This window comes from Hyperolius riggenbachi, chromosome 11 (assembly GCF_040937935.1).
Source record: "Hyperolius riggenbachi isolate aHypRig1 chromosome 11, aHypRig1.pri, whole genome shotgun sequence".
NCBI lineage: Eukaryota > Metazoa > Chordata > Amphibia > Anura > Hyperoliidae > Hyperolius > Hyperolius riggenbachi.
In genome coordinates this window covers 210137426-210149466 of record NC_090656.1, presented here as the reverse complement: position 1 = coordinate 210149466, position 12041 = coordinate 210137426, and the positions used below count along the sequence as shown (strand labels likewise).

General features: G+C 48.4%; 1 protein-coding gene across 1 annotated transcript in view; it reads left to right on the top strand.

Moving 5' to 3' along the window:
- LOC137537955 (uncharacterized) overlaps window positions 1-11542 on the top strand; it is a 75507-nt gene extending 63965 nt beyond the window's left edge. Inside the window, exons 4-5 of the mRNA XM_068259881.1 lie at window positions 9420-9773; window positions 11291-11542. Of these exons, the coding sequence (XP_068115982.1) occupies window positions 9420-9773; window positions 11291-11421 (485 nt within the window). The 3' untranslated portion in view covers window positions 11422-11542. The remainder of the gene's footprint in view (window positions 1-9419; window positions 9774-11290) is intronic.
- The last annotated feature ends 499 nt before the right edge of the window (window positions 11543-12041 follow it).

Sequence of the window (12041 nt, the reverse complement as noted above, 5' to 3'; positions counted from 1 at the left end):
TCTTTCCTGTAGACCAGGCCAGGAAAGGAAACCTCTAGGAGTGAGGAGGTGTGTGACATTAGTGAGACCGTTTGTGCTCCACCAGGAGAATGCCATTGGGTCGTCTAAGCCCGGAGGGAATAAAGGGTTGATGATCAGTGGCAGTAGGGGAAGGACGGGAGACTGAAGGTTAGCCGAATAACGGACTGAGTCCCACACTCTAAGACCGTGAGCCAGAGGGGGGCTTAACCTGCTGGGCGGTCTGGACGAGCTCAGCTCGTCCAGTACCGCCGGAGCCTGCCGCTCAGGCCCTGCTGGGCCGATTTGGCTCAAATAAAGTGCAGCACACGCAGCCGGCACTTTGCCAGCCGCGTGTGCTGCCTGATCGCCGCCGCTCTGCGGCGATCCGCCGCGAGCAGCGGCGAAAGAGGGTCCCCCCAGCCGCCTGAGCCCAGCGTAGCCGGAACAAAAAGTTCCGGCCAGCGCTAAGGGCTGGATCGGAGGCGGCTGACGTCAGGACGTCGGCTGACGTCGATGACGTCACTCCGCTCGTCGCTATGGCGACGATATAAGCAAAACAAGGAAGGCCGCTCATTGCGGCCTTCCTTGTTTATTCTGGGCGCCGGAGGCGATCGGAAGAACGCCTCCGGAGCGCCCTCTAGTGGGCTTTCATGCAGCCAACTTTCAGTTGGCTGCATGAAATAGTTTTTTTTTTATTCAAAAAAAACCCTCCCGCAGCCTGCCTGGCGATCTTAATAGAACGCCAGGCAGGTTAATGAGGGTGGTCTCATTTTTGGAGGAAGCCATAGTAGGGTGCTGGGTAGTAGGGGGTCACACCAGGGTATCTCTATGAATACCCAAAGAGGAGTATCATGTGTCTGGAATAGGCGGGTGAGTTGGGCTATGGTTGCTGCCTGGTAGTAAGAGGGCTAATTTTTTTTGTACTGAATTCAATAAAATAGTCTGTATTGAATTCAATATTAAAAAAAAAAAAATTACATACAAAAAAAATGCCTGAAATTAATTGAACCACTTTATGCACATAAATCCTGGGGAAATTGAATGCCAGGGAGGTTAATTCAGAGTTCATGGCATGTATATAAAGTGGGATATAGACCTGTATTAGCGAGGCCTATTTTTAACATTAAGCCTCAAGCAACTAGAAAGCACACTTTTCTGGCATCAGCCGATCCCCTGCGCTGCTGGAAAACCAAGTCGCCACTGTATTTGCATATTTCTACTTAAAGTCTAATTCCAGACCAGGACTCTTGGCTCACCTGAATTTTGGGCCTGCGTGTTCTAAATTGCTGGTAACAATCTTCACAGTAGTGTTGGGCGAACACCTGGATGTTCAGGTTCGCGAACGTTCGCCGAACATGGCCGCGATGTTCGGGTGTTCGCGCCGAACTCCGAACATAATGGAAGTCAATGGGGACCCGAACTTTCGTGCTTTGTAAAGCTTCCTTACATGCTACATACCCCAAATTTGCAGGGTATGTGCACCTTGGGAGTGGGTACAAGAGGAAAAAAAATATTTGAAAAAGAGCTTATAGTTTTTGAGAAAATTGATTGTAAAGTTTCAAAGGAAAAACTGTCTTTTAAATGCGGAAAATGTCATTTTTCTTTGCACAGGTAACATGCTTTTTGTCGCCATGCAGTCATAAATGTAATACAGATAAGAGGTTCCAGGAAAAGGGACCGGTAACGCTAACCCAGCAGCAGCACACGTGATGGAACAGGAGGAGGGCGGCGCAGGAGGAGAAGGCCACGCTTTGAGACACAACAACCCAGGCCTTGCATGAGGACAAGAAGCGTGCGGATAGCAATGCATTTTGCCGCCATGCAGTCATAAATGTAATACAGATAAGAGGTTCCAGGAAAAGGGACCGGTAACGCTAACCCAGCAGCAGCACACGTGATGGAACAGGAGGAGGGCGGTGCAGGAGGAGAAGGAAGGCCACGCTTTGAGACATAACAACCCAGGCCTTGCATGAGGACAAGAAGCGTGCGGATAGCAATGCATTTTGCCGCCATGCAGTCATAAATGTAATACAGATAAGAGGTTCCGTAAAAAGGGACCGGCAACGCTAACCCAGCAGCAGCACACGTGATGGAACAGGAGGAGGCGCAGGAGGAGAAGGCCATGCTTTGAGGCGCAACCCAGGTCTTGCATGAGGACAAGAAGCGTGCGGATAGCAATGCATTTTGCCGCCATGCAGTCATAAATGTAATACAGATAAGAGGTTCCGTAAAAAGGGACCGGCAACGCTAACCCAGCAGCAGCACACGTCATGGAACAGGAGAAGGCGCAGGAGGAGAAGGCCACGCTTTAAGGCGCAACCCAGGCCTTGCATGAGGACAAGAAGCATGTGGATAGCAATGCATTTTGCCGCCATGCAGTCATAAATGTAATACAGATAAGAGGTTCCGTAAAAAGGGACCGGCAACGGTAACCCAGCAGCAGCACACGTGATGGAACAGGAGGAGGCGCAGGAGGAGAAGGAAACGCTTTGAGGCGCAACCCAGGCCTTGCATGAGGACAAGAAGCGTGCGGATAGCAATGCATTTTGCCGCCATGCAGTCATAAATGTAATACAGATGAGAGGTTCAATAAACAGGGACCGGAAACGCTAACCCATCACAGATGTTCACTGTTCATGTTACTTGGTTGGGGTCCAGGAGTGTTGTGTAGTCGTTTCCAATCCAGGATTGATTCATTTTAATTTGAGTCAGACGGTCTGCATTTTCTGTGGAGAGGCGGATACGCCGATCTGTGACGATGCCTCCGGCAGCACTGAAACAGCGTTCCGACATAACGCTGGCTGCCGGGCAAGCCAGAACCTCTATTGCGTACATTGCCAGTTCGTGCCAGGTGTGTAGCTTAGAGACCCAATAGTTGAAGGGTGCAGATGGATTGTTCAACACGGCTACGCCATCTGACATGTAGTCCTTGACCATCTTCTGCAGGCAAGCGGTGTTGTAGGTGGAACTGGGCGATTGCTGTTCTGTGGGCTGCTGCATGGGAGTCAGAAAATTTTGCCACTCCAAGGACACTGCCGATACCATTCCCTTGTGGGCACTAGCTGCAGCTTGCGTTCTTTGTTCCCCTCCTCGTCCTGGGTTTGCGGAAGTCAGTCTGTCGGCGTGGAACTGGCTAGAGGAGGAGGATGTCAATCTCCTCTCTAATGTCTCCACAAGGGCCTGCTGGTATTCTTCCATTTTGACCTGTCTGACAGTTTCTCCAATGAGTTTGGGAACATTGTCTTTGTACCGTGGATCCAGAAGGGTATAAACCCAGTAATCCACGTCGTCCAGAATTCGAACAACGCGCGGGTCGCGTTCGATGCAGTCTAGCATGAATTGAGCCATGTCTGCCACAGTCCTAACAGAATCCTCATCATGTTTTTCTGAGCTTGACGCACCCTCATCATCATAACCAGCATCACGCCGTCGCCCACCTTCTTCCTCGTCTTCTTCTGCTGTCCATTCCCGCTGAATCATGGAAGTCCATCGTGCACCGCTCTGTCCCTCGGCAGTGGGGGCGTCCAAGTCCTGCTCCAACTCCAGCTGTTCCTCGTCCTCTTCTTCAGCATAGCTGCCGGGAGGACCAGCGTTTCCTGAGGCAGATTGCCTGATGTTGGTATCATCATCACGCTGATCGTTGTCCTCTTGAGATTCCCCCACTTGCATCCTGACTGCGGCTTCCTTGATCTGCAGCATTGATTTTTTCAGCAAACACAGCAGTGGTATCGTAATGCTGAGTGAAGAGTTGTCACCGCTCACAAGCAACGTGGATTGCTCATAATTTTGGAGGACTTGGCAGAGGTCCAACATGGTGGCCCAATCAGATCCACAGAAGCTTGGTAGCTGTCCGGATGCGCCTCGGTACTGCGCCGTCATGTACTGGACCACTGCACTCTTCTGCTCGCAAAAGCGTGATAGCATGTGCAGCGTTGAATTCCAGCGCGTGGGTATGTCACACACCAAGCGATGGTTCGGTAGATTGAACCGCTCCTGCATCTTAGTGAGTCCCTCCGAAGAGGTACTGGACTTTCGGAAATATTTGGCCACTCGTCGCACCTTCAGCAGAAGATCTGCCACGCCTGGGTATGTCCTCAGGAACCGCTGAACAACTAGGTTCATAACGTGTGCCAGGCAAGGGATGTGTCTCAGCTTAGCCAACTTTAAAGCGCGAATGAGATTGCTCCCATTGTCACACACAACCATGCCTGGTTTCAGGTCCAGCGGTGCCAGCCACAAATCGGTCTGTTCCTTGATTCCCTTCCAAATTTCTTCACCTGTGTGCTGCTTATCTCCAAGGCAGATCAGCTTCAGTAAGGCTTGCTGATGCATGGCAACAGCTGTGCTGCACTGCTTCCACGACCCTATTGCTGGGTTACCGATGCCGGATGAGGTACCGCTATGAGAGGCGTTGGAGGAGAAGGAGTCAGAGTCGAGGTAGGTGCTGCTGTTATCTCTGAGGGACGCCGGTCCAGCAGTTTGCGGCGTGGGCAACACCCGCGCCGTAGCCGGTGAGGAGTCGCTGCCAGGCTCCACAAGGTTCACCCAGTGCGCCGTCAGGGAGATATATCGACCCTGGCCAAAGGCACTCGTCCAGGTGTCTGTGGTGAGGTGAACCTTGCAGGCAACGGCATTTTTCAAGCTTCTGGTTATTTTGCTAACCACGTGCTCATGTAATGCTGGCACTGCAGACCCCGCAAAATAGTATCGGCTGGGAACCACGTAACGTGGGATGGCCAGCGCCATCATGCGCTTGAAGCTGTTTGTCTCCACCACGCGATATGGCAGCATTTCGCAGGCTACAAACTTGGCTATGCTGGCTGTTAGTGCCACGGCCCGGGGGTCATTTGCTGGCAATTTTCTCTTGCACTCTAACATCTCCAGGACAGACAACTGAACCGTAGGATCGCAGACCGAAGGACAGTTGGTTGTTGTTGTCGTGGTCGTTGAAGACTGTGAAACGTCAAGAGGACTGTTGCGGAAACTGACATCGTCGTCTACTACGGATGTTTGTGTACCACGTAATGGCTGGGCTGCTGCTGAGGAGGGTCTGGTGACAACGGAGGCAGTGTTGCTGGGGGCTGGAAGCGAGCTGCTACCCTGGCCTTGCGTGTTTGACCACAGAGTGCTATGTTTGGCTACCATGTGGCGGCGCATGCTGGTGGTGGAGAGGTTGTTGATATTTTTCCCCCTGCTCAGTCGGGTCCTGCACACCTTGAAAATCACCATGGTAACATCCTCCCTGCAGTCATCGAAGAAAGCCCATACTTTTGAGCTCCTGCTTTGCTGGCGAGTTTCTTTCGTGCCTCTTTGGCGTCTCACTTCTACGGCTATGCCTGTTGTGTCCGAAATACCCTGCCCCCGCCTACTTTGTGGCACACGGCGAACTCTTGCAGCAGTGGGTTCTGCAGCAGACTCATCTGTACTGCTGCTATCCCGACAGCGAGGTTGTACTCGATAATCCGGGTCTGTGTCCACATCGTCCAAAACCTCCTCTTCCATCTCCATCTGTGACTGTGTGTGTGTGCAGTGGACTAGAGCTCCCCAGAACACCCTCTGCGCACCTCACTCCCATGTCTTCAAGATGTTCTTGGTGGACCTCCTGCAATTCAAATTCCTGCGCACATTGCTCAGGGATTTGGGTGTCTTCGTCCTCGCCTTGCATTTCAGTTCGGACTGGTTATTCGGCCATTGTGTGCATGGTGTAGCTGCTGGTTGTGTCACCGTTGTGCCCACTGGCATCTTGTAACTGGCAGAGGACATCGTGCGTGACAACAAGGATGTGCTGGTGCTGCTGCTGCTTAACCCACTGCTGGACGCTTGAGAGGTCATCCAATTCATTATCCGTTCCTGCTCTTGTGGATCAGTGAGGGTTGTTTGTCTAGCACACATGGGTGATATTGAGTGGGTTTTCTTAGGTGCTCCACTGCGGCCTCTACGTGAACCGTCAGGGGAAACACCTCTTCCCTTGCCCCTCCCTCTTTCACTGGATTTCTTCATTATGGTTGTACTGATCCCAGCAGTACACGCACACTGACTGGCAGTACAGTGGCAATAGACAATGCTATATAGTATGTTATAAACTGGTGATGGACGGAAGTACTACTGATCCCAGCAGTACAGTGGCAATAGAAGACAATGCTATATACTATGTTATACTCTAGTGATGGACGGAAGTACTACTGATCCCAGCAGTACAGTGGCAATAGAAGACAATGCTATATACTATATTATACACTGGTGATGGACGGAAGTACTACTGATCCCAGCAGTACAAGCTGACTGGCAGTACAGTGGCAATAGAAGACAATGCTATATACTATGTTATACACTGGTGATGGACAGAAGTACTACTGATTCCAGCAGTACAGTGGCAATAGAAGACAGTGCTATATACTATATTATACACTGGTGATGGACGGAAGTACTACTGATCCCAGCAGTACAGTGGCAATAGAAGACAATGCTATATACTATGTTATACACTGGTGATGGACGGAAGTACTACTTGATCCCAGCAGTACAAGCTGACTGGCAGTACAGTGGCAATAGAAGACAATGCTATATACTATGCTATATACTGGTGATGGACGGAAGTACTACTGATCCCAGCAGTACAGTGGCAATAGAAGACAGTGCTATATACTATATTATACACTGGTGATGGACGGATGTACTACTGATCCCAGCAGTACACACTGACCGGCAGTACAGTGGCAATAGAAGACAATGCTATATACTATGCTATATACTGGTGATGGACGGAAGTACTACTGATCCCAGCAGTAAACGCACGCTGAGCTGACTGGCACTACAGTGCAGTGGCAAATATAGTATAGGAGACTGGGGGGCCCTGGCTAGCCTAGCTGGTGAGAGAGTCTAACCTGCCTGCCTACCCAAAGCTAAACCCAAACGCAAGTGGCGGAGAAATGACGCGGTTCGGGTATTTATTTACCCGAACCACGTGACCCGCTCGGCCAATCGCAGCGCGAGCCGCGTGTTCATGCCCGAACCACGTGACCCGCTCGGCCAATCACAGCGCGAACCAAACGTTCGGGGAACGTTCGGCCATGCGCTGTCAGGCCGAACATACGTTCGACCGCATGGCTGAACACATGGCCGAACACCACGAGGTGTCCGGCGAAGCCCGAATCGAACTCGAACAGCCCGAAATCCGGGCGAACCCGAACAGTGGCGAACACTGTTCGCCCAACACTACTTCACAGGCATTTTTAAAGGACCATTATTGCGAAAATTCTAAAATGTAAAATACATGTGTACATGTACAAATAAGAAGTACATTTCTTCCAGTGTAAAATGAGCCATAAATGACTTCTCTCCTATGTTGCTGTCACTTCCAGCAGGGAGTAGAAATCTGACATTACCGACAAGTTTTGGACTAATCCATCTCTCCATAGGGGATTCTCAGCATAGGCTTTATTTTTTATAAAGTCATTCCCCCTGAAAAGGATTCATACAATGATGCTGGCCAGCCTCCCTGTTCACTGCACACTGATTTGGCAGTTGGACAGCGCAACTGCCATTCATAAAATGCTTTTCAAAAAAAGAAAACCCTGAGAACCCCCCCATGTGGAGGGGGGGGGGGGGTAGGCATTCTATAAGCCACTGGAAAACTGTAGAAGCTCTTACTTTTAGTGTTTTACTAAGGCTTTTATTATAATGAGGGTGACATGTCTGTATCTTACAACAGGTGTAAAATCAATTAAGCCAATGTACTACTTCATTGATAAAGGCCGCGTTGTAAAATATTTCTATAGTCCCATACAAATACAGCAATGGAGATAATCATTTAATCTTCATTATAATACCCAGATGTCCAGTTTGAAACCTATCTGCATAAATGTACCCTCCCACCCCTTTGGCCGAGGAGATGGTTACCATGATGTGAGGAGGATACTGTAAGATCTGCAGTGACCTGGGATGTGTTTGTTATGCCCTGCAGGGGTTTGACATGCTATTCAATCTTATTCCCAGTTTTCCCTAAGGATGAAAGATGGAGTATAGAAATTGGAGTTGATATAAGAACAGCTTGATACATTGTTAGTGCAAGTCTATCTTTTTGGATTGGGAAGGTCACTGCAAAGTTTAAAGTCCCCATAGGTGGGTGTGTAGGGGATTTCACAGCGAAGCACTTACTTTTGACATTGTAGTTTGCGCCGGGCCTCGGCAGTGCAATGTTAATTTGCCTAGGGTGTTCAGTTTGGGTGTGGTTGAGCAAGCAATGGTGCTGCAGCTCTGACGACTTGGCAAGCAATGGCATTACGGCTGTGATCACTCAACAAGTATGAGTAATAGTAAATGTTAGGCTAAGTGGCAATGAGGTTAATGTTAGGCGCAGTGGAAGTGAGGTTAGTGTTAGGTACAGCAGTAGAAGATGTAGCAACAATGAGGTAAGTGTAAGCGGCAGTGAGGTTAGAGTTAGGTCTGTGTTTGCACAGTAATTGGGTTGGAGTGAGAGGACAGATTTAGGCTCGGTTCACATTGAGCCCACGTTCCACTCCGATGAGCGGAACGCAGCAGCGGAAGCAATTCTTTCCCGATGGGAAAGTTCACATTGCTGCGCTGCGCTCCCTTCCGCTCCCTGCGTTTCGCTCACCGGAGCGGATGTTCCCGACATGCACGATCCTTCCGCTTGACGGAGCGGAACGCAGTGCAGGAGGGTTCATAAGCTCAATGTGAACCGGCGCTAAGAGAGGAATTTAATCAGAGCATATCTTTTGAAATAGGATAATATTGGTAATATAAAATTATTGATAATTTACTATCAGCCAGGGTCAGATTTACCATAAGGCACTGTAGGCACATGCCTACAGGGGCCTGAGGATGGAAAAGTGGCTCACTACCCTCCCCTAGTGCCACCCTCCCTCCCCCCTTCCCTATGCAGAGTACCAAGCAGAGTGTAAATGAGAGGTTACTCACCTGGATCTCGGCATTCCACTGACCAGATCTCCCTTCAGACAGGAGCACCACTAGGTACTTAATACTGAGGTTCCTCAGCTACCTAATACTTAAGGGCCTTTCTAGCTACGTAAAATTGAGGGGACTTCTGGCTTACTAAAACTAAGGGGCACCTGTAGCTACCTATGATGAGCAAGTGAAGTAAGGGAGAAGTGATATACAGCACACCTATGCAGTGTGATTCGGCGGGCAAAGTCAGGTTCATGGAGGGCAAAGTCTAGAGTCAAAATCCAGGGTGCCAGGACATCTGTGCCTATAGGCTCCTGTGTGGTGGATCTGGGCTTGCTATCAGCTATCGCTCATGCCAAACTCACCTCTGTGAAGTTCCTTTTTTGTTTTTTTTTAGATAAAGATGACACTACTGTTTGGTTTGTAGGAACATTTGATACACTGGATTACTCATACATTTATTGTGGAATGTATCCTGTTTTATTACACAGATTATCTCAGACTGTCACCCATAGAAGTCTCACAACAGCCGAGGCATGGAGAAAATATAACTCTGACTTGTCACATCAATACATTTAAATGGAAAGATTTAAATGTCACTTGGAAGAAAGATAATTTGTTGCTAAAAAATTCAGCTGAGGTCATTTCCATCGATAGAGAAGTCTATGACCATAGTTATGTACATGATCTAGAAGAAAAACGAGAGGGTGGAACCTACATCACCTCCAGCTCGCTGAAGTTCAGAGTAAAGGCTAGGACAGATAATGGCAGCCAATACATCTGTGAGGTTCACCATGCCGGAGGACGGAAAATGATGACCTATACCCTGAATACAGATGTTACAGGTGAGTGGTTACAATAAAGACATGGCGACATAACTCAAAAGCACAAAGCAAAGTTACAAAAGAATCAAAGCTGTTTTTTAAATTATCATATCAGGCCCCTGACCCTTATGGGGGTAGTTGTGTCACTATGGGAGGAGATCCGCGACCCAAATCTCAGTAGTAGTGCCCCAATCTTTTTGCGGGATTGAACAGAGTTGGATCATAACAGAATGACCTTCTGCAGTGATATCTATAATGAAAGTCTCAGGTGATGCAGAGGGATGTGTATGTGCTGAATCTGCATCATCCAGAACTTCATTATGGTAATATGGTCCAACACCTGGCATGGGAGATTGAAGACTGTCACAAGGGGCTGTGCTGACACCCAGGATTTGGGGCACAATACTTAATTATTTTGGGGGGAAGGGGTAGAGTTTGCCAAATTACATTTGGGAGTGGGTGTAATTCTATCTAATTACTGTATGTCTGAGAATGGGCGGGCTGCCTAATTTTGCTTGGGGATGGTGGTGGTGGTGGTGGGGGGGAGGTGACGACAAGGACCATTAGCACCCAAAGCTGAGACCCCAATGTCCATCCTTTCCACCCCAGCCGTCACACACTGATAGCTATTAGACTAAGAGGCGCCCCTGGGCCCACAGCACCTTAATCTATAGTTATCTGGCTTGCAGTCACTGCTATGTACCCCTTTTCTTATTTCTCTCTGCTTCAAACACAATAGGGGAATGATAGCTGAGTGAGTTGTGTGCCCCCTTTTACACTGCACTTTAAGGCTGGAGCCTCTCTTGCCTCTGCCTCGGCTCGGCCCTGCTTTGCCTTTATAGGTATGTGGATGGGGAGTTTGATTCTATCTAATTATGTTTGGGTACAACGGAAGGAGTCTGTGGGAGTTTAATGGGGAGAAATATTTAAAAGTAACATTTGAACATTTGTCCCCAGACTCCCCATTTAACTCCCATAGATTCCTTCCATTTCATTCAACATATTAGGAAGGTGGGTCTCTTATACTTATTGGGCTTAGACCCAATCATAGTGCCAGATTACCCTTGGGTCTCCATTTTGGAAAGTCGCATAATTATGTTTGGGGATGGGAGGTTCTACCTAATTATGTTTGGAGGGGTTTGCCCCCTTTTGTGCAGGGGAAACTTTGCCTAAGTATGTTCGGGGGTATAAAGGGTAAATAAGTCTAATTATGTTTGAAAATTTAAGGTGGTGATGGTGGGAGGAGGGGACCCTTGGCAGTGCACACTTATTTCTTCTTTCCTGGTACCCAGGGGTGCCAAGATTCTCACAGTATCCTACCAATGTCCCAGATCAGGGATTCAAGTAGTGCTTAAAGCCAAAATACCATCAATACAAGGCAGGGATGGGCAGCTTTATTTATAGCCTTGTACGGGTTTTCTATAAAAGCTGAATGACAAATTAGGAGGATCTATTAGTCTTCATGAGAGATTCTGCTCTTCTTCAAACATGGGATGCTTCACCTTCATAAATGTATATGTACTTTACTCCCTTCCCAGGATTAAGTGGAAGATCAAGCAATTCAGATGATGGATTTAGCTCCACCAGCCAAACAGATGAATTAGAAGAAGACGGCACACCCTCCGAACTATCCTCCATATCTGATGAAATGAGGAATCTGGTGAAGTAGCCGGATGCTAACCTTTACCGGACTGAATGAAGCACTCTCACCGAGCCTGTTTATAACATTGGACTCTACCATTGCTGTGCTAACATCAGCTGCAGCTGGACAACATGAAGGAAAAGAACGAGCTGGGAAACTGTAGGCAGGTCTGCCTTTGCAAAAACAAAGTTTGACTACTATCATTTAATAATGAAAAATGTGCATATCTAAAAATTATATAACGCAGCCATTTTTTTTCATCTGAAGTTTGGCCCAAACTATACGACATTCGTTTACTTAATGCCGCAAGAACAGCTCAAGGTGAGCAGGAGGAGGGGCAAGAATAATGGTAGCAAGATTGTTGGAGTCATGTGACAACGTTTAACCTTTAAGCAGCCAAATAAAGTAAAAGTTTATTTGGTTGTGGGGCTGAATTTTTCCTACTACTGGGGAAGTGTGCCTTCCCTATCCTGGCAGGCTATGCAGAGTGTATGGCAGGGTGCTGTTATAGTTACCAGTTTGGACGGCTGAATTGACTTCTCTCTTTCACCACCCCATTTCCACCACCAAGTGGCACTGTAACACTGATACCATCTTCTGGATCGCAATCAGATGTCATGTCATGTAATCGGGACCCAGAAGACATG